Source organism: Saccopteryx leptura, chromosome 3 (genome assembly GCF_036850995.1).
Source record: "Saccopteryx leptura isolate mSacLep1 chromosome 3, mSacLep1_pri_phased_curated, whole genome shotgun sequence".
NCBI classification, from domain to species: domain Eukaryota; kingdom Metazoa; phylum Chordata; class Mammalia; order Chiroptera; family Emballonuridae; genus Saccopteryx; species Saccopteryx leptura.
In genome coordinates, this window is record NC_089505.1 from 77,085,803 (window position 1) to 77,109,025 (window position 23,223).

General features: G+C 43.4%; 2 protein-coding genes across 6 annotated transcripts in view; one reads left to right on the forward strand and one right to left on the reverse strand.

Moving 5' to 3' along the window:
• LOC136399324 (zinc finger protein 420-like) overlaps window positions 1-23,223 on the reverse strand; it is a 288,584-nt gene that overhangs the window by 237,350 nt on the left and 28,011 nt on the right. The gene's annotated exons all lie outside the window — the stretch shown is intronic.
• The window catches only part of LOC136399358 (zinc finger protein 98-like), a 68,298-nt gene that overhangs the window by 16,355 nt on the left and 28,720 nt on the right, over window positions 1-23,223 (forward strand). Inside the window, exon 5 of one of the 5 annotated variants that reach the window (XM_066374447.1) lies at window positions 11,553-12,040. The exons of 2 other annotated variants lie outside the window; for them this stretch is intronic. In XM_066374447.1, coding sequence (XP_066230544.1) covers window positions 11,553-11,618 — 66 coding nt within the window. In that variant the 3' untranslated portion in view covers window positions 11,619-12,040. Of the gene's footprint in view, window positions 1-3,297; window positions 5,601-5,634; window positions 6,693-11,552; window positions 12,041-23,223 lie in introns of those variants that run through there. 2 more of the 5 variants (XM_066374443.1, XM_066374444.1) reach the window with 2 other exon arrangements.

The following is a 23,223-nucleotide window of genomic DNA, read 5'->3' on the forward strand; positions in this document are numbered from 1 at the left end:
AAATCATCCTTCGTGACCCTATATTTGTTTTCCCTTTATCCTCCCCCCCCTCCTCCCACTTCTCTTTCTTTCCTCTCTTCTCTTTCTGGTAACTGCTGCACTCTTATCTATGTCCATGAGTCTCAGTATTGTGTCCCACCTATATATGGAACTGTATAGTTCTTATCTTTTTCTGATCCACTTATTTCACTCACTATGTTATCAGGGTCCATCCACGTTGTTGTAAATGATCCGATGTCATAATTTCTTATGGCTGAGTAGTATTCCAGTGTATATTTGTACCACATCTTTATCCAGTCCTCTGTTGGAGGGCATTTCGGTTGTTTCCATGTCTTGGCCACTGTGAACAGCTTCAATGAGCATGAGGGTGCATGTGTCTTTACATACTCATGTTTTCGAGTTTTTGGGTTATATACCCAGTAGAGGGAGAAAAGGGTGGGGGATGTGGGGAGGGGGAGAAAAAAAATAGAAAGTGTCAAAACCCTTGCAAAAATCAAGAATAAAACAACTAAGAATGATGTTCACGTGAAAAAAGAGAAGAAAAAGGAAAGAAGAAAGAATGAGGTAGAGCAGAAAAAAATATATATTTTTTCCAGTTTTGAGAGGGTTTAACATTCCCTTTTCTGGTAGGTGGTGCTGTACTTCAAGATTTGCCTCTGTGAGATTATTGGGTGGAATTCTGCTGAGGCATCACTGTTGTAATGATGCAGGAGGGGCCACAGTCATATTGGTAAGGAGGGGCTTCTTAGGGCTTTGCAACTTTATGGGTCTAGCAGTGGCCCAGTAGGGGTCCTCTGGTGCTTCACCCTCTTTCCCTATTTTTTTTTTTTTTTTTACTAGTATGAAGGTTTAAAGTACTCAGTGTTAAATGTGAGGGCCATATCAAACTTTTTTTTAATTATTTATTTTTGTATTTTTCTGAAGCTGGAAACGGGGAGAGACAGTCAGACAGACTCCCGCATGCGCCTGACCGGGATCCACCCAGCACGCCCACCAGGGGCAACGCTCTGCCCACCAGGGGGCGATGCTCTGCCCCTCCGGGACGTCTCTCTGCTGCAACCAGAGCCACTCTAGCGCCTGGGGCAGAGGCCAAGGAGCCATCCCCAGCGCCCAGGCCATCTTTGCTCCAATGGAGCCTTGGTTGCGGGAGGGGAAGAGAGAGACAGAGAGGAAGGAGGGAGGGGTGGAGAAGCAAATGGGTGCTTCTCCTATGTTCCCTGGCCAGGAATCAAACCCGGGTCCCCCGCGTGCCAGGCTGACGCTCTACCGCTGAGCCAACCGGCCAGGGCGAATGAAGGATTTTTTTTTTTAATTTACTCATTTTTAGAGAGGAGAGGGAGAGACAGAGAGAGAGAGAGAGAGAGAAGGGGGGAGGAGCTGGAAGCATCAACACCCATATGTGCCTTGACCAGGCAAGTCCAGGGTTTCAAACCGGCGACCTCAGCATTTCCAGGTCGACGCTTTATCCACTGCACCACCACAGGTCAGGCACCCTCTTTCCCTATAAAGAAGAGGATCCAGTGCACTGGCACCCCCGCCCCAGACAGCAGTCTGGAGACCCAGCTGACGGGTGTCCAGCACCATCGCTGTTTGCACAGCAAGGGTAGCTATGTGGGACTAGGTGGCTGGGTAACAGCCTGGTCCTTCCTGCCATACCACTCTAAGCTCTCAAAGCACAGCCATGTCCCAGCAGCTGCTGTGCGCTGCAATCTGGTGTCTAAACTTTGGGAAGAGATGAGGCACAGAACGCAAATCAGGTGTGTCTCTATGCCACACAGGCTAAACTCCGCTGGAGTGCGGGCTAATCAAGCGTGCCTTTGTGCCTCAAGGGCCAATCCCAAGAAGATACTCACACGCAGTTGTTGGGAGTGCACCACTGGCTTTGTGGTCGTCCAGCGTCTGCAATAACAAATGGGTGCGGCAGACGCCAGAAAACGGATGGCTCCTTCCCCTCTTCTCCCGGCTCCTAGACAAAGCCTGCGCTAACCCTCCCTCTCTCATGTCCCTGAGGAAAGAAAATTTCAGTCCTCTGGCTTTTTTTTTCTGTGAGCAGATTTTATTTTTGGCCTGCCTTCTTGGGCAATCATACTTTTGTCTATCTGGTGTGTGTCTATTTCAGGTTCATCTGGGTCTTTTCTCTGGGTATAGTTGTAAAATTTGTTCAAATTTCAAGGAGAGAAATCGGGAGTATCTCTCCACCATTTCTCTAGGTGCAGTGTATATTCCATTTTTCCATTGGAGAGTAACACCATTATATCGATGTTTTAAAATTATTTTTGGCCCTGGCCTGTTGGCTCATAGATAGAGCATCATCCCAGTGTATAGATGTCTGGGATTTGATTCCCGATCAGAGCACACAGGAGAAGCATCCATTTGCTTCTCCGCCCCTCCCCTCTCTTCACTTTGTTTTCCTCTCTTCCTGCAGCCTTGGCTCAATTAGAGTGAGTTGGCCCCCGGTGCTGAGGATGGCTCAATGGCCTTTGCCTCAGCACTAAAAAATGGCTCTGTTGCAATCGAGCAAGGCCTCAGGTGGTAGAGCATTGCCCCCTAGATGGCTTGCCTAGTGGGTCTTGATCCAAGCACATGCAGGAGTCTGTCTCCATCTTTCCTCTTCTCGCTAATTAAAAAAAAAAAATTATTTTCACTATTTGTAAGTGATGTTATTCAAGTCAATTCCTTCTCTCTCCCAGTGTGTTCATACCAATACTAGGTGATGTCTTGTCACTGTTCTTCTGACATCGGATGAAGTGAACACACACAGGACAGTACTGTCACTCTAACAGATGCTCTGTAATAAAGAGATTCGAATCTCAGTAGCAGTGATGATGTACTAGCAGGTGGGAGATGATGTGAATATTTCATGTGGAGCGAGGACATGTGTGCCCATGCTGCACCACTGGCTCAACTCAGGAGGGGACCCGGGTTCGATTCCTGGCCAGGGCACATAGGAGAAGCGCCCATTTGCTTCTCCACCCCTCCCTCCTTCCTCTCTGTCTCTCTCTTCCCCTCCCGCAGCCGAGGCTCCATTGGAGCAGGGATGGCTCCTTGGCCTCTGCCCCAGGCGCTGGAGTGGCTCTGGTCGAGGCGGAGCGACGCCCCGGAGGGGCAGAGCATCGCCCCCTGGTGGGCGTGGCGGGTGGATCCCGGTCGGGCGCATATGGGAGTCTGTCTGACTGTCTCTCCCGTTTCCAGCTTCAGAGGGATACAAAAAAAGAAAAAAAAATGTTCCTGACTGTCTCCTTCTCTCTAAAGTCAATTAAAAATATATTTTTTTGTTTCTGATTTTTTTTTTCTCAGCTACACACATCTCAGCTATTTCCTTTGAAGTTCTATTGCAACAGCATCTCACTACTTTCCCTCTTCAGCCACCAAAGACCTGTGGTTTTTGATTTGTAATCTGAAATCTTTGAAATACAGTGACAGATATAGTTACATAATCACTTTACATTATATATTTCCCAAAGTATGTAATCCCCAACTCATGTTTTAATGCTGTCCTCTGTGTTTTTATGTGAATATGGAGTTTTGTTAAATAATGGAATGGAATTGGTATATTTGAAAATGAAAATGATCTTTCTGGTCTCAATTTGCATTAGATTCCTATATATTTCGGTGTTACATTACTTTTTTTTGCATCACTTATGTGGAACCAGGACATGTTTAATAGGTTTGATTCTCAATTATGAATGTAGCCAACTGTTGGTCAAGCTTTCTGGCAGAATATGGAGATTGTGGGCAGGTTTGGGGTTTGGAACATTTTTCTTATAAGGGAAGTGAGATGTGAAGCTTCAACTTGTAGTTGCATCATGTTAGTTGTTTATTGATTGCTTGTCACCTGTGCCTTGGCCTGAGGGGTGAAGCTAAGGCAGTGACTTCTTGCTTTGAGCCAGTAACCTTGGGATTATGTTTTAGATCCTGTGCTTCAGCCAGCGACCATAAGGTTTCAAATTAGGGACCTCAGTGTCCCAGGTTCATGCACTATCCACTTTGCCAGCCACAATCCGATGAAACATTATCCTTAGTGTTTGAATGCAAAACTTTTCTGTGTTCACTGCATGGACAGCGGTATGTCCGTTGGCACCTGTTGTGCCTTTAGTGTATTTCAAATGATTCATCATTAGTAGGAATTTCAGGTGGGAAGAATAAAAAGTGGAAGCACCAAACTTTGTTGGCTTTTTCAGTGTCCTGACCTGCATCTGTATGAGCTGTTTGATATTAGTTCCTGTGCACGTACCTTCCCTGATAATCACCAGCATCTCAGAAACTAGACATTGGATGCTGCTCTCCTGTGCTTCCTGACATAGCCATAGTCTCACTGTGTGCAGCGTTCATATTTATATGCACCTACTGATGTTTTGTGTCTTGTACATTTTGGGGGGGGGTATTTTTCTAAAGTGAGAAGTGGGGGGAAGGGAGACAGACTCCTGCAAGCACCCAGTTGGGATCCACCTGACAAGCCCACCAAGGGGCAATGCTCTGCTGTAATCAGAGCCATTCTAGCACCTAAGGTGGAGGCCATGGAGCTATCCTCAGTGCTGGGGCCAACTTTGCTTCAATGGAGCCTTGGCTGCAGGAGGGGAAGAGAGAGAGAGAGAGAGAGAGAGAAAGGTGAGGGGGAAGGTGGAAGGAGCAGATGGGCACTTCTCTGTGCCCTGGATGGAAATTGAACCTGGACTTCCACACGCTGGGCTGACACTCTACTGCTGAGCCAACTGGCCAGGGCTCACTTATTAACAGCAACAGTATCTTTAAGACTTTTGGTTTTTTACAAGAAAAGCTACAGGGCCTCAGCTTAATGGGAGTTGTTCTATTACTCAGGAGTCTAATGAGGGATGTTGAGGAGGTATATTGATGCACATTACTGTTATATTAATCTTTTTTTTTCTTGTATTAGGAAACAGAATCTGACAATCTTTATATAGGGCATTCTGTCTTCATTTTGTCTAGAATGCATGTAATTTTTTTTTAAACCAGAGGGAGAGTTGGGAGGCAGCATCTCCTAATTGCAGCACTTTAGTTGTTTATTGATTGCTTTCTTACATATGCCTCTCCTGGGATCCTCCAGTTGAGCCAGTTAATCCGGTCTCAAGCCAGCGGCTGTTGGGCTCAAGCGAGCCACCAATGGGTCATGTATATGTTTCCATGCTCAAGTCGGTGACCTTGCGCTTAAGCTAGTGAGCCCGTACTCAGGCTGGCTAACTCAGGTTTTATAACCTAGGTTGTTGAAGCCTTATCAACTGAGCCTCCCTTGGTCTGGCTAGAATGTATATACAGCAGTTCTACTTTGGGGTGAAATGCTTTGATGAACCTCAAATTTATCTTATCCAATGTGTCATTTAAGAGCACTCTTTCCTTGTTGATTTTCTGCCTAGAAGGTCTAGCTGTTGATGTTAGTTGAAGTTGAAAATTCTGTTTTATAAGTGAATTCTAAAATGGTTCCATAGCCAGTTAGCTCAGTGAAGAGCCTCATCCAAATGCAAGGCGGTGTGTTTGACCCCTGACCAGGGAACATACAGCTCAATGGTCCTTTCTCTATTTCTGCCTATCAAATATAAAATAAAGTGGCAAAAACTGTATGCCTACCAATTATCACCTAAAATAGGAATAAATTAAATGCTTCAATCAAAATCACAGGTCCAATGGATACGAGAACAAGGCCCATACATATGTTGTCCACAACAGACCCGCTTACGATTAGAAGACAGACTGAAGGGAGAGAGAAAGTCTCACCCTGACCTGTGGTGGCACAGTGGATAAAGCATCCACCTGAGAAGCTGTGGAAACCCTCAGCTTTCCAAGTCACGGCACATGTGTGAGTTAATGCTTCCTGCTCTTCCTCTTTTTACTTCTCTCTCTCTCTCTCCTCTCCCCTCTCTAAAATAAAATTTAAAAAATTGTCTTAAAAAGAGAAAATGTGCCTGCAGTGGAACAGTGGATAAGGTATGAATCTGGGAATGCTCAAGTCACCAATTCAGAACCCTGGGCTTTCCTGGACGAGGCACATGTGGGAGTTGATGCTCCCTGCTCCTCTCCTCATTTTCTCTTCTGTCTCTAAAATAAATAAAATCTAAAAATTATAATAATTAAATAAAGAGAGAAAATGTTATTTTTAATGGAACCTACTGTGCAGAGAATTGTGCTTTACTGAGGGATCCAATCATGAATTGTACTTACAGAACACTCTCATCCTCTACTGTGAGGTTGTAGTTAATTCGCTTGCTATTTTTTTCCTGCTTTTCTGGCCTTCACTTTAAAATGTAGCAAAAAGTTTACCTTTGCAGAAATGTCAGGAAAAGCTTGCATTGAGGAGGAACCTGACGATTAGGGGAGTTTAATTCACAATAGTTGTTTGTAAAAGCCCAACCACAGGTCAGAAATGCAAGGTCCCAGCTGTTCCTAGGATATTCCTGACCTGTTGGCTGTCTTCAGAATTTTTCAAGGACACCCAAAAGGACCACTCTCATTAACCTGTACTACATCAAAAAGAGCTTATGTTTCTTCCCTCCAACTCATTGTCAAGTCAGTGACCAGGCCCCAAACCTTGATATGCACATTAGAGCATGTCTAGGTGTAGGGTACGCCATGCCAGCAAGTGCCTGCTGTAACTGATATATCTAATGCTGCCTCCCACAGCTTGGGGTGACACCTTTTGCTGGTCTCCACCCATTTGCAAGGAGGTGCTTTTAAAATAAACTTTCCTTTTGAAACTCACTAGCCTTGTGTTTTTGGTTCATCTTTTGGCTTCTGCCTTTTATCGAGTGTACACACTGAAATGTCTTTTATGCCAACATGGATGATGGAAATACTACAAAGCAATGTATGACCTCCATAATCTGCATCCCAGAAATCCCCAAACCTATTACCAATATATATAGTTTTAAAAAGACAGGGCCTAATCAGGCGGTGGCGCAGTGGCTATAGAGTTGAAATGGGACTAGGAAGATCCAGGTACAAAATCCCGAGGTCGCCAGCTTGAGTACAGGTTCATCTGGCTTGAGGGTGGGTTCACCAGATTGAGCGGGTGATCATACACATGACCCAGTGGTTGCTGGCTTGAGCAATGGGTCATGTACTCTGCTGTGGTCCCCAAATCAAGGCACATATGAAAAGGCAATTATTGAACAAATACGCAGCCACAATGAAGAACTGATGCTTCTCATCTCTCCATTTCTGCCTGTCTGTCCCTACTAGTCCTTCTCTCTGTTTCTTCATCTCTGTCACAAAAAATAAGTAAATGTATATTTAGGAACCAATGCAAGAAATGATTTGAGAATAGAATTACATTTATATTATGTCCTATAAGAATCAACTATATAGATTAAAACTATTATGTATAAGTATATAATCAAGTTACAAATCTGTCAAAATGCTTGTTTTCACAACCAGACAGAATCGCTTCTAGTATCAGACCCAACCTTTACAATGAAGATAAAGTATTAATTCATTGTTCTCTAGATTTTATTTATTGAGTTTAGAAAGAGAAGAGAGACAAAGAACTAGAGAGAGAGAATGGAAGGAGCAGGAAACATCCACTCTCATGTGTTTCGAACAGGCAAGCTCAGGGTTTCAAACTGGCGACCATAGCGTTACCAGGTCAGTGCTATATCCACTGCTCCACCACAGATCAGGCCAATTCTTCATTAATAAACATCACAGTTATACTAGAGAAACACTACAAATATTATAATCAGTTTCGAAGGACTTCCTGCAGGAAATATTTTCACACACTATCCGGAATACCCATTGGGGAAAATAATAAAATATAATGAATGAGGTGATGTAGTTCATCTAGATTTCAATACAGTACTAAAAAAAATTAGGCATCATTTAAGGAAAGTCTTCATTTTCAATGTTATTTGAATATAAACAAAATTTTATTATGTTTCAAGAGAGAGACAAAGAGACAGAAATCCACTTCATGTTCCATTTACTTATACATTTGTTGGTTGATTCTTGTAAGAGCCCTGACCCAGGTTCAAATGCACAACCTTGGCATATTGAGAGGATGCTCTAACCCATTGAGCAACTTGATCAGGGTTATCTATGGAAAATCTTACAAGAAATGTGTATGTCAGTGTTGTTATCCAACATTTAATCTTTGGGGCATCATCAAAATGTTCTTCAATTTTTATTTTTATTTTTGTGACAGAGACAGAGAGAGGGATGGATAGGGACAGACAGGAAGGGAGACAGCTGAGAAACATCAATTCTTCGTTGTGGCTGCTTAGTTGTTCATTGATAGCTTTCTCATATGTGCCTTGACCCGGGACTACAGCAGGCTGAGTGACCCCTTGCTCGAGCCAGCGACCTTGGCCTCAAGCTGGTGAACCTTGATCAAACCAGATGAGCCCGCGCTCAAGCTGGCGACCTGGGGTCTCAAACCTATGTCCTCCGTGTCTCAGTCCGTCGATCTATACGCTGTGCCATCATCTGGTCAGCTGTTGTTTCTTAATGTTTTTATTGATTGATATTAAGGCAAGGTGGGGATGGTGAGAGACAGAAAACATAGATTTGTGTTCCCCTCATTTATACATTCATAGCTTGCTTCCTATGTGTGCCCTGTTAGGGTTACTGCAACTTAGTTGTATCAAAATGACATTCTAACCAACTGAGCTCTGGGGTAATAAATCTTACAAATTTTATCAGTAATGATATTTTAGCCTTACTAAATATTACCTTAGTCAAATTCAATGACTAAGAAAATAATTGCAAACAGTGTGGAACTGGGAAGGAAAAAAGCCCAGAGCACTACCGTTTTGGCCCCTCCCATTTTCCTGCTCTCTCCACTCCCGACTTGTCAGTATTAAGGCCCCGCCCACTGATTGCCGCGCTCAGCCTGCGGTTTTACCTGTCGGGATTTAGAGGCACTGCGCACGCGCAGCTTGCTTTTTAACTGGAAGCGGCTCTAGCGAGGTATCACGGTGTCTTGTAAGGGTCTCTCTGGTTTAAACCAGACCCTCCCCGTCCCCATTCTTGCACGAGGGGAGCCTGAGGGTCACTGCGGACGCCGGGGGCCATGTTCCCGAACCCCCAGCGGTGATTACACAGTCCCGGTGAGATGTTCTGAGCCTGCCCGCTTCGCTGCCGAATGGGGGCTCTGTGTCCGTTTCCGGGGAAACTCTGAGGCCACCCCGCCCGTGTCCCCCCGCCATCGGGTAGGACCCCCCCTGCCACAGGCTTTTCTGCCTCGGTCCTGAGGGGACAGCCCTCCTCCCTCCTGCGCAGTTTAACGTCGCGGGAGACGGAGGCGGGCGCTGGAGACGGACAGTGTGCGCTCCTCCCCCCCGCCCGGTCTCTGCCCCCGCCCTGGGCCTGGGGACCTGCGGACCCCCTCCTGAGACCCCACCCCATTTAATAAGAGGCCCGGGCCCAGAAGAGCACACTCTCCACAGGCGGGGATTCGGGGCGAGAACGCGGGGTCCCCAGAAGAGCCCCTGGCACCGAGCGGGGAAGGCTGTGTGGGAGCGGCGATAGCGAAGGGGCCCCGGGGACGCGCAGAGCGGGGCTGGGAGGGGTCAGGGGACGGAGAGAGACACGGGAGGGGAGGAGAGGTCAGTGAGGGGCCATGAAGAGACGGCAACGTGGGGGTGCGGGGGTGGAGGGGGGACGGGACCGCCACGGTGAGAGTGACAGTAACCGGGGAGAGGAGCGCGAGGGGAAGAAGGGAGAAACCCCGAGGAGAGGGAGGGGCCCGGAGAGAAGGGCGCTCAGGGAGGGGGGGCTGGGGAGCAGAAATGGGGATGAAGAAAAAAAAAATTTTGTAGAACCATTGGATTTACCACTTTAATTACACATCTCACATTTAATTCACTTTTTAGAAAAAGCTGTTGAGATAACTATGAGTCTGTTGACTATCGTCTTTGTTGCGGTAGTTATCTTAAAATTAGCACTAGTGATGTAAAGTCGACAGAAGGAAGACACCTGAGTTCAGGCAAAAAAAGTTTATTAGGGGGTCATTTGCCAGGCTGACTTCTTTATTTGTTTTTTTATTTTTTTTATTATTTTTTTACAGAGACAGAGAGAGAGGGATAGACAGAAGCATCAATCATCAGTTTTTTGTTGTGACAACTTAGTTCATTGATTGCTTTCTCATATGTGCCTTGATGGAGGGGCTACACCAGACCCTGTAACCCAGGGGTCCCCAAACTTTTTACACAAGGGGCCAGTTCACTGTCCCTCAGACCGTTGGAGGGCCAGAGTATAAAAAAAAAACTATGAACAAATCCCTATACACACTGCACATATCTTATTTTAAAGTAAAAAAAAAAACACAAAAAATGGGAACAAATACTATATTTAAAATAAAGAACAAATAAATTTAAATCAACAAACTGACCAGTATTTCAATGGAAACTATGGGCTTGCTTTTGGCTAGTGAGATGGTCAATGTGCTCCTCTCACTGACCACCAGTGAAAGAAGTGCCCCTTCTGGAAGTGCGATGGGGGGGCGGGGCGGCAGATAAATGGCCTCAGGGGCCGTAGTTTGGGGACCCCTGGTGTAACCCCTTGCTCAAGCCTGAGACCTTCTGTCCAAGCTGGTGAGCCCTGCTCAAACCAGATGAGCCAGCACTCAAGCTGGCGAGCCCGGGGTCTTGAACCTGGGTATTCCACATCCCACTCCGACGCTCGATCTACTGTGCCACCGCCTGGTCAGGCTGCCAGGCTGACTTCTAACACACAGGTCAGCAACCGGTTCTCTAACAGGGTTAAATAGAGGATTCGAGTGTGGGAAAAGAGATTGACCTTAAGTAAGCTAGGGGACCTTCCACATCTGGGTGAGTCAATCTGGATGCCTGGGAGTAGTGATCTGGAATGTCCAGTTTTTTAATGTCAGTTTATCTACTTAAGAGAGAAGCAGGTCATGGCCCCCGCCTGCAACTCTATCAGGTGATATCTCATAACCAAATCTTATGATTGTATTTTTTTTCCTCCCTGAAGTGAGAAGCAGGGAGGCAGAAAGACACTATTTCATGTACTCCCATTGGGATCTACCTGGCAAGCCTACTAGGAGGTGATGCTCTGCACATCTGGGGCTGTTGCTCATAAGTTGAGTTATTTTAGCATCTGAGGTGAGGCCATGGAGCCATCCTCAGTGCCTGGGGCCACCTTTCTCCAAGAAAGCTGTGGCTATAGGAGGGGAAGAGAAAGACAGAGTGGACAAGGGGACGAATGGAGGAAATGGTCGCTTAGCCTGTGTACCCTTACTCGGAATTGAACCCAGGAATTCCACACACTGGGCCGATGCTCTTCTGCTGAGCCAACTTGCCAAGACCATAACCAGAGCTTATAATTCTTTGCCAAATATGAGGCAGTCTGAACTTTTTAAATCTTTGATTTTAGATATTATATTAAAATGATTCCATATTGTTTTCTTTTTAAATATATTGTGTCAAGTTTAAATTCCTAGTCCTTCATCCTTTCTAGTGTCTATCATATGTTGAAAGTGCCATTGGTATTGAGTAAACTATGTTAGGCTATTTCATTGTGCACTTGGTAAGTATGTTTGACCTTAGCAGTTAGAACTTGATTATTTATTTTTTTACTTATTTCAGAGAGAAGAGAAAGAGAGAAGGGGGGACAGGAGGTGCAGGAAGCCTCAACTTCCATATGTGCCTTGACCAGGCAAGCCCAGGTTTTCAAACCGGCGACCTCAGTATTCCAGGTTGACGCTTTATCCACTGCACCACCGCAGGTCAGGCAAAACCTTGCCTTGAGTCTTGAGTTCATCAAATACTCAGCTTTTTCTTATTTTCATGTGATTTTTTGAATTAATGACTGAAAGGGTGAAACAGCCCTCATGGTATCCAGAAGTGTGAGGTGTGCTGTGTCTGTTAACTGTCAGCCAGTGCTGCTGAAAACAGCTCTGAAAGAGCAATGCAGGCACCACAGGGACCTAGATAAAGATGCCATATCCTGGGCCCCACTGCAGCCCTGCAGAACCACACCTTCAAGTGGAGCCCTCATCCCCAAGGGATCTGCATGCTTATTGAAGCTAAACGATTCTCCTCTGGGGTCCTATTAGATGGCTTGATTTTTTTTTTTTTTTTTTTGTATTTTTCTGAAGCTGGAAACGGGGAGAGACAGTCAGACTCCCGCATGCACCCGACCAGGATCCACCCGGCACGCCCACCAGGGGCGAAGCTCTGCCCTCCAGGGGGTGATGCTCTGCCCCTCTGGGGCGTCGCTCTGCCACGACCAGAGCCACTCTAGCACCTGGGGCAGAGGCCAAGGAGCCATCCCCAGCGCCCGGGCCATCTTTGCTCCAATGGAGCCCTGGCTGCGGGAGGGGAAGAGAGAGACAGAGAGGAAGGAGGGGGGAGGGGGGGGTGGAGAAGCAAATGGGCGCTTCTCCTGTGTGCCCTGGCCGGAAATCGAACCCGGGTCCCCCGCACGCCAGGCCGACGTTCTACTGCTGAGCCAACCGGCCAGGGCCTTAGATGGCTTGATTTTTAAGAAAGGACATCAACTGCACTGTCCCCCTCAAACTTGGAGAGATGCTCTGGGTGGAGCAGCATAGTTGTTTTGTTTAGTTCTTTATTTACTCAATTTAGAAAGTAGCTAGAGTGAAAGAGAGCGAGAGAGGGAATGGAGGGAGGAGCAGGAAGAATCAATTTCCATATGTACCCTGATCAGGCAAGCCCAGGGTTTTGAACCAGCAACCTCAGTGTTCCAGGTCTACACTTTACCCACTGTGCCACCACAGGTCAGGTATGAAATGTGTCTCATTCTTCTTAAAGATTAACATAATATGATTAGAAGGATAATCTTTCCAGATTTTTCCTTTCCACTATGACATAGGTTTAAGTGCCGTGGCTATTTTCCACAAATGATACTGTATAGGACCATATTTTATATGAGGAGCTTGAGGTGACATCCCTCCTCTATGCTATATGATAGTATGATTACCTTGACCATCAGCAGTAATTGAACTATTGTTCTTATGCCACATTAGATCAGCACCCTGACCTTTTACTCGGGCAGATCCATGAGGGCTCCAATCTATGACGTTTCCAAAAGAAATATTAAGTAAAACCGGAGCAGTTTCTCCTCTGCAATTTTTCCAATGTACCCATTCACTTAGCTGACTAACAATTGCAGTTTGACAGGGTGGTGCATCAGGTGGAGGTTCCGGATCATGTACAGATGTATTACCTTTAAATCCATATCCTTGTAACAATAGCAAACATTTCTTTCCTTCTCCTTTACTATTATTTTTTACAATAGAGAGCCAAACTTGAGCTTCTATTTTTAAACAATGGGGCTCATGTCCTATACATATAGGTAATCCCTCAACTCCCGTTGTGTAATTTTCTAATTTGGTGCCTTCTTCTGAAGGTGCTAAGGGACCTCTATCATCAAAAGGTCCTGGAGCCAATTAGAGTCATTAACAAAAATAGGAACGGCACTATCTTCCCAATGAATAGCCCTACTTAATGGAGGATTAGGGACATATGCCCAGTAACTAAAATTTTCAGCTCTACTTGCCGGAATTGTAACCAAAGCAATCATTGCTATAAACAGGTTAGTAGAATTTTGTTCTTTTCTAGTAGCTTGTAGCACTTTTCTTACCCTCTAGGGTCAGCTTTACCCCAACTTGGTATTTTAGTCTTTTCAATACCAAGCAGCGGCACCTTTAAGGTTCTTGCAAAATTCATTTCTTCCATCTTGGCAATGGGCAAATATGGAAAGAATCTATTTCTTTTATTTATGTTGTTAGTTTAATTCTGAGAGCAGGAATCCAAAGGACTTCACCAGGTTCTATAATGACACAAGCAAACCCTCTTCCCCAATGTTGTACTATACCAGGTACCTATAGATCCAACTCATTTTTATAATGCACAGGTTGATTAATTTTAGAACTATTATTTTTTTTCAATGTTTGTCTGCAGCAGTTAAATTATCTTCTGTACTTAAAAAATTTAAGGTAAATAAAGCTTTATATAACATAAGTTTAGGGGATAGTCTCCTTCCTTCTTTTCCCTTTTGTTTAAGTAACATATTTTTGTAAATTAGTAAACTGTCTTTGTCTAAAAAGATCATCTTGTGTAGTATTAACAGGAAGGTTAGCATTAGCATTCTGATTAGATTGAATGCAAGCCTGATCCTCCTACTGTCATAAATTGTAACTATTTTGCTTTTCAAAGAACAGTCTGAGCTAACATTTCTAAAATTTTTGAGATAAAACATTCAGACTCCATGAAGGAGGATAGCAGTTCCTGCATATAAGGACAGTTCGTTCTATACTGGGAGCAAGCCATTTTTAACTCTTTACGAGTTTTGACAGAAATTCGGTCATAGTGAGTATAAAAAACTCTTTGTTAAAAAGTTTAGACTGTAATTTAAAAGGTTACTTCTTTAATTGTGTAAAAGATAAAAGTTTTTCCTCATCAGAGGCTAAATTCCCAATTTCCTCAGGGCTCCCCCCCTTTTATAGGATGTGGCCTGACAAGTAGCCAGCTGCCTGAAGTAGCTTGAGATAAATTCTTAAAATGACTGAATTTTACTTAATTCCTTTGTTTTACAGATCTGAGCATATCTTTACACACAAACAAGACAATTTTCAGCGTAGAAATATAAACATAACATATAATTTTGATTTTTTTTTTACAAGGACAGAGAGAGAGTCAGAGAGAGGGATAGATAGGGACAGACAGACAGAATGAAGAGAGACGAGAAGCATCAATCATCAGTTTTTTGTTGTGACACCTTAGTTGTTCATTGATTGCTTTTTTTTTTTATTTTGTATTTTTCTGAAGCTGGAAATGGGGAGGCAGTCAGACAGACTCCCGATTGCACCCTACCGGGATCCACCCGGCATGCCCACCAGGGGGTGATGCTCTGCCCATCTGGGGCGTTGCTCTGATGCAACCAGAGCCATTCTAGCACCTGAGGCAGAGGCCATAGAGCCATCCTCAGCACCCGGGCCAATCTTGCTCCAATGGAGCCTTGGCTGCAGAAGGGGAAGAGAGAGACAGAGAGGAAGGAAGGGGAAAGGGTGGAGAAGCAGGGCGCTTCTCCTGTGTGCCCTGGCCTGGAATCGAACCCAGGACTCCTGCACTCCAGGCCGAAACTCTACCACTGAGCCAACCGGCCAGGGCCTGATTGCTTTTTCATATGTGCCTTGACCGCGGGCCTTCAGCAGACGGAATAACCCCTTGCTCGAGCCAGCGACCTTGGGTCCATGCTGGTGAGCTTTTGCTCAAACCAGATGAGCCCATGCTCAAGCTGGCAATCTCGGGGTCTCGAACCTGGGTCCTCAGCATCCCAGTCCGATGCTCTATCCACGGCGCCACCGCCTGGTCAGCCAATTTTATTAATCTTAATACTTGAATTATTATTTGACTTTAAACTTTGAATACACCTTACAATGCATTAACCAAATTAGGAAGTCTTAAGGATCCATATTCTATTTAAATTTAAATGAGTGCTCCATACAATTTCTAATTTTAAAACAAAAAATACATGGATGAAACTATTTTTTCAATATAAGAGCTGGCATTTCCAATTTTTGCATGCAAGAACTTAATTCAGGCCTTAAAAATTACATTTTAGACAACATCAAAAACTAAACATAAACTAGATTTAGACAAATCAGATAAACCAGAGAGAAACCCAGGATTTCATAGCACAATCAGACTAGAAAGATGCCTGCCTGGTTTTAATCAGGGCATTTTCTGACAGAGGGACTGATGATGGATGGGACTAAACAAAATTTCCCCAAGAAAATTTTCTTGGCAGGCGCTAGGATTTTTTTTTTCAGAGACAGAGAGAGAGTCAGAGAGAGGGATAGATAGGGACAGACAGACAGGAATGGAGAGAGATGAGAAGCATCAATCATTAGCTCTTCGTTGTGACACCTTAGTTGTTCATTGATTGCTTTCTCATATGTGCCTTGACCGTGGGGCTACAGCTGACCGAGTAACCCCTTGCTCAAGCCAGCGACCTTGGGTCCAAGCTGGTGAGTCTTGCTCAAACCAGATGAGCCCACACTCAAGCTGGTGACCTCAGGGGTCTCAAACCTGGGTCCTCCGCATCCCAGTTTGATGCTGTATCCACTGCGCTACCGCCTGGCCAGGCTGAGATATTTTCTATAACAAAGTCCAACACATGTCCCCTGCCTCAGTTTCCAGGCAAAGAGTAAGAAAGAAACAAAATAATTGCTGAGAGGATCATAGCTTAAAATCCAAAGAAAATTAGTATTTTTTCATTATTACAAAGACTGGAGAATTCTAAGGACTTCGTGATTCTTCTATATGTTCTAATTCTAATTGAGTTTGTACCAATTGATGTAAAGCTTCAAGCTTCTCTCCTTTTTAAAAAAAATAAATTTATTTATTATTTATTCATTTTAGAGAGGAGAGAGAGAGAAAAGGGGGAGGAGCAGGAAGCATCAACTCCCATATGTGCCTTGACCAGGCAAGCCCAGGGTTTTGACCTGGTGACCTCAGTGTTCCCAGGTTTTATCCACTGTGCCACCACAGGTCAGGCCACACTTCTCTCCTTTTAACAGTTACTGCTCAACCTATATCAATATCAGACTTTATCTGACGAGCTGCAGGCCATGAGGATTCAGAATCAGACTATAATAGCTGAAAAGCTAAAGAAATTAAATTACGGAGACAAGATGGCACTGGAGTAGGCGGACATACCAACATCTACCTCCCAGAACCAAAGTGGATTACAAACTAAATTTATGAACTATCATCTGGAAAAACCAACTTTGGACTAAACTAAGAGGACTCTTCAACCAAGGAACACTGAAGAAGCCACACAGAGACTGGTAGGAAAAGCGGAAACGGGGAAACGTGGAGAGGGATGCCCAGCTCACCTGAGCGAACGGCAGCAGGGAGAGACTCGCGTGGCGGGAAGTGAGTTTAGCAGAGGGGAAAGGGTCCTGAGCCCCAGGAACAAAGCCCCAGCCTGTAGCCCCGGAGCCCAGAAGAGGCATAAGGACAGTATTTAGCTGGAAACAAGTCAGGATACTGTTTTTGAGAAAGAGTCTTATTTCTCAGACCCAGGATCCTTCTTAAAGGGACCGCGCAGAACATCTCTCTCATAACCACCCACCTGGGGCTCCTGGGGACGGGGGGAGAGAGGAGAGGACCAGAGTAACAGGAAGAGAGTGTAATCTAGGAGGCACAGGGAGAAGCATTTTGGGAGATAGGCTTCCTAACCCCTGGGACGAGTCACTCCCCAAAGCGGAAGTGAATATTTCTCCCGGAAACAGCAATACCAGCACAGGGAAGCAGGAGAGCAGCCAAACAAGCTCCCCCACGGCATTCAGAGCAGAGTCGCATAGAAGGAGGGAGCTTTTGGGTCTACAGTAGTGAGTCTTAGGGTCCGAGCTGCAACGCCCCCACCCACGCGGCTGAGGGCTTGCCAGAGGGCGGGCGGCAGCGGGAGACAAAAGCGCGGTTCTGCTGGCAGGGGTGGAAGCCAGCTGGCCACCACTGGGCTCAGGTGTGAGCTCAATCTTGCCCGGCTGGGGAGAAGGGGGCGTGCAAAAGCGGTCAAACTCAGCTGCTGGCAGCCTGTAATCCAGCCTGCGGGGAAAAGGGCAGGAACCCCCGTAAGGGTGGAGACCAGCCCCTGAGCCAGGGCAGAGGAGCACAGCCTTGCCCCGCCCGTGCAACCCAGGCTTGCGGTCTGACTTGGTAGCTGGCTCCTCCCGCAGGGGGTGGAGCCAAAAGCCCAGTAGAAGCGGAGTTCCGCTACTGAGTTGAGCTTGGGAACGCAGTCCTGCCCGGCGGTAGAGCCAAGGCTAGCAGCCGTTCCTCCAGTGGGCTCCTCCTGCAAGGGCAGGGCAAAAGCCCAGAAACAGGCAGAGACCTGCAGCTGAGCAAAGGTGCTCGCCAGTGCCCTCAGGACCGAGAATAACATCACACATGGGGGCGGGGCAAAGGCCAAGGCCACCAATGCTTGTGCACCCGAGCACGTGATCACAGCCACTCCCGTGAAGAGAAAATGCGGAGGCAGAGAAATACAACACAAATAAACCAAGAGAAATCCCCAGAAAAGGACCTAAGTGAATCAGACATAACCAAATTACCAGATGCAGAGTTTAAAATAACGATTGTTAGGATGCTCAAAGATATCAGAACAACCACAGATGGCCACTATGAAAACCAAAATAAAGAGATAACAAATATAAAAAAGGACATTGAAATAATAAAAAAGAATCAGTCAGAAATGACAAATACAATATCTGAAATAAAGAATACAATGGAAGGAATTAAAAGCAGGATGGATGAAGCAGAGAATCGAATCAGTGAATTAGAGGACACAATAAATAAAGGCACGGAAGCAGAGCAGAAAAAAGAAAAGAGACTCAAAAAGTCTGAGGAAACTCTAAGAGAGCTCTGTGACAACATGAAGAGAAATAACATCCACATCATAGCAGTTCCTGAAGAAGAAGTGAAAGAACAAGGGATAGAGACTTTGTTCAAACATATTATAGTGGAAAACTTCCCCCAATTAAGGCAGGAAAACATTTCACATGTTCAGGAAGCACAGAGAACTCCATTAAGGAGAAACCCAAAGAAACCAACACCAAGACACATCACAATTAAAATACCAAAGCTAAATGATAAAGAGAAAATATTAAAAGCTGCTAGAGAAAAAAAGACTATCACCTACAAAGGAGCCCCCATAAGGATGACTTCTGACTTCTCAACAAAAACACTTGAGGCCAGAAGGGAATGGCAAGAAATATTCAAAGTAATGCAGAACAAGAACCTACAACCAAGACTACTTTATCCAGCTATCATTTAAAATTGAAGGAGAAATAAAAGCTTTACAGACAAAAAAAAAAAAAAAAAAACTCAAGGAATTCACTGCAACCAAACCAAGGCTGCAAGAAATGCTAAGGGACCTGTTGTAAACAGATCAAAGGAAAAAAAGAATATAGCAAAAGAGGAATACAGTTTCAAAGAAAAAAAAAATGGCAATAAACAATTACATATCAGTAATAACCTTAAATGTTAATGGATTAAATGATCCGATCAAGAGACATAGGGTAGCTGCGTGGATAAGAAAACAGGACCCATACATATGCTGTCTACAAGAGACACACCTTAAATCAAAAGATGCACACAGACTGAGGATAAAAGGATGGAAAAAAAAATTTCACGCAAATGGAAATGAAAAAAAAGCTGGGGTAGCAATACTTATATCAGACAAAATGGACTTTAAAACAAAGACCATAGTTAGAGATAAAGAAGGTCACTACAAAATGATAAAGGGAGCAATCCAAAAGGAAGATGTAACCATTATAAATATCTACGCACCTAATATAGGAGCTCCTAAATATATAAAATAGACTTTGATGGACTTAAAGGGCGAGATCAACAGCAATACTATAATAGTAGGGGATTTCAATACCCCACTAACATCATTAGATAGATCCTCAAAAAAGAAAATCAACAAAGAAACAGCAGACTTAAAGGACATATTAGATCAACACAATTTAATAGATATCTTCAGAACCTTTCACCCTAAAACAGTAGAATATACATTTTTTTCAAGCGCTCATGGTACATTCTCTAGAAAAGACCACATGTTAGGGCACAAAAGCGGTCTCAACAAATTTAAGAAGATTGAAATCATATCGAGCACTTTCTCTGATCACAATGGCATTAAACTAGAAATCAACCACAATAGAAAAATTGAAAAACATTCAAACACTTGGAAACTACAATAAATAGCATGTTATTAAATAACGAATGGGTTAACATTGAGATCAAAGAAGAAATTTAAAAATTCCTAGAAACAAACGATAATGAGCATACATCAACTCAAAATTTATGGGACACAGCAAAAGCAGTCCTGAGAGGGAAGTTTATAGCATTACAGGCATACCTCAAGAAGCTAGAAAAAGCTCAAATAAACAACTTAACCCTGCATCTAAAAGAACTAGAAAAAGAACAACAAGTAAAGCCCAGAGCTAGTAGAAGGAAGGAATTAGTAAAGATCAGAGCAGAAACAAATGACACAGAGGCTAAAGAAACAATACAGAGGATCAATGAAACCAGGAGCTGGTTCTTTGAAAAGGTAAACAAGATCGATGAACCTTTAACGAGACCAAGAAAAAAAGAGAGGACTCAAATAAAATTAGAAATGAGAGTGGAGAAATAACAACTGACACAACAGAAATACAAAATATTGTAAGAAAATACTATGAAGAACAGTACGCCAAAAAACTAGACAACCTAGATGAAATGGACAAATTACTTGAATCATATAATCTTCCAAAAATCAATCTGGAAGAATCAGAAAACCTAAACAGACCAATTACAACAAATGAGATTGAAACAGCTATCAAAAAACTCCAAAAAAGAAAAGTCCTGGGCCTGATGGCTTCACAAGTGAATTCTACCAAATATTCAAAGAAGAACTAACTCCTATCCTTCTCAAACTATTTCAAAAAATTTAAGAGGAAGGAAGACTTCCAAACTCCTTTTATGAGGCGAGCATAATTCTGATTCCAAAACCAGGCAAAGACAACACAAAAAAAGAAAATTATAGGCCAATATCCCTGATGAACTCAGATGCAAAAATCCTCAACAAAATATTAGCAAACCAGATCCAGCAATATATGGAAAAAAATCATACACCATGATCAAGTGGGATTTATTCTTGGGAGGCAAGGCTGGTACAATATTTGCAAATCAATCAATGTGATTCATCACATAAACAAAAGAAAGGAGAAAAACCACATGATAATTTCAATAGATGCAGAAAAAGCATTTGATAAAGTCCAGCACCCATTCATGATCAAAACTCTCAGCAAAGTGGGAATACAGGAAACATACCTCAACATGATAAAGGCCATCTATGACAAACCCACAGCCAACATCATACTTAATGGGCAAAAATTAAAAGCAATACCCTTAAGATCAGGAACAAGGCAGGGGTGCCTCCTCTCACCACTCTTATTCAACATAGTTCTGGAAGTCCTAGCCACAGCAATCAGACAAGAAAAAGAAATAAAAGGCATGCAAATTGGAAAAGAAGAAGTAAAACTATCATTATTTGCAGATAATATGATATTGTATATAGAAAACCCTAAAGTCTCAGTCAAAAAACTACTAGACCTGATAAATGAATTCGGCAAGGTGGCAGGATATAAAATCAATACTCAGAAATCAGAGGCATTTTTATACACTAATAATGAACTGTCAGAAAGAGAAATCAAGGAATCAATCCCCTTTACCATTGCAACCAAAAAAAATAAAGTACCTAGGAATAAATCTAACCAAGGAGATTAAAGACTTGTACTCGGAAAATTATAAAACATTGATAAAAGAAATCAGGGAAGATACGAATAAGTGGAGGCATATACCGTGCTCTTGGTTAGGAAGAATAAACATCATTAAAATGTCTATATTACCCAAAGCAATTTATAAATTCAATGCAATACCGATTAAAATACCGATGACTTACTTCAAAGATTTAGAACACATATTCCAAAAATTTATATGGAACCAAAAGAGAACACGAATAGCCTCACCAATCTTGAAAAGGAAGAATAAAGCGGGAGGTATCACACTTCCGGATATCAAGTTATATTATAAGGCCATTGTACTCAAAACAGCATGGTACTGGCATAAGAACAGGTACATAGATCAATGGAACAGAACAGAGAACTCAGAAATAAACCCACAGTTCTATGGACAACTGATATTTGACAAAGGAGGTAAGGAAATACAATGGAGTAAAGACAGCCTCTTCAACAAATGGTGTTGGGAAAATTGGACAGCTACCTGCAAAAAAATGAAACTAGACCACCAACTTACACCACTCACAAAAATACACTCAAAATGGATAAAAGACTTGAATGTAAGCCGTGAAACCATAAGCATCTTAGAAGAAAACATAGGCAGTAAGCTCTCTGACATCTCTCGCAGCAATATATTTGCTGATTTTTCTCCACAGACAAGTGAAATAAAAGACAGGATAAACAAATGGGACTTTATCAAACTAAAAAGCTTCTGCACAGCTAAAGACAATAAGAACAGAATAAAAAGACAAACTACACAATGGAAGAATATATTTGACATTGCGTCTGATAAGGGGTTAATAGCCAAAATTTATAAAGAACTTGTAAAACTTAATACCAGGAAGACAAACAATCCAAAAATGGGCAAAAGAAATGAATAGACACTTCTCCAAAGAGGACACACAGATGGCCAATAGGCATATGAAAAAATGTTCAACATCACTAATGATTAGAGAAATGCAAATTAAAGCCACAATGAGATATCACCTCACACCAGTCAGAATGGCGCTCATCAATAAAACAACACAGAATAAGTGCTGGCGAGGATGTGGAGAAAAGGGAACGCTCCTGCACTGCTGGTGGGAATGCAGACTGGTACAGCCACTGTGGAAAACAGTATGGAGATTCCTCAAGAAATTAAAAATTGAACTGCCTTTTGACCCAGCTATACCACTGTTAGGAATATACCCCAAGAACACCATAGCACTGTTTGAAAAGAAGAAATGCACCCCCATGTTTATGGCAGCATTATTCACAATAGCAAAGATCTGGAAACAGCCCAAGTGTCCATCAGAGGACGAGTGGATTAAAAAGCTTTGGTATATATATACTATGGAATACTATTCAGCCATAAGAAATGATGACATAGGATCTTTTACAACAACATGGATGGGCCTTGGTAACATTATACTGAGCGAAAGAAGTAAATCAGAAAAAACTAAGAACTATATGATTCCATACATAGGTGGGACATAAAGATGAGACTCAGAGACATGGACAACAGTGTTGGGGGTACAGGGTGGGGGGAGAAAAGGGGGGGTTGTGGGAGGGGAGGGGCACAAAGATCATGGCTTTTCAGCATTTGCCATATTCCCCCTTTAATCTATAGACAGACAGCAAATATTTACTTATGGTGTTTCCACTATAAAGACTGCTGTCTTAGGGACAAATGCTGATGAACTATTTCAGCAGTTTCTCCTTCTTCAAAGACTTGTCAACATAGAGCTCCATGTTTCATAGGACATACTCAAGCTCACTCCATGCTCCCTGCAGCTTTAACACAAGGGAATGCTCTTTTTTCTCTCTCTCTCTTTTTTCCTATTTTCTTTTTCTTTTCTTTTTTTTTGTTTTGTTGTATTTTTTCTTTTATTTATTTATTTTTTGTATTTTTCTGAGGATGGAAATGGGGAGGCAGTCAGGCAGACTCCTGCATGCGCCTGACTGGG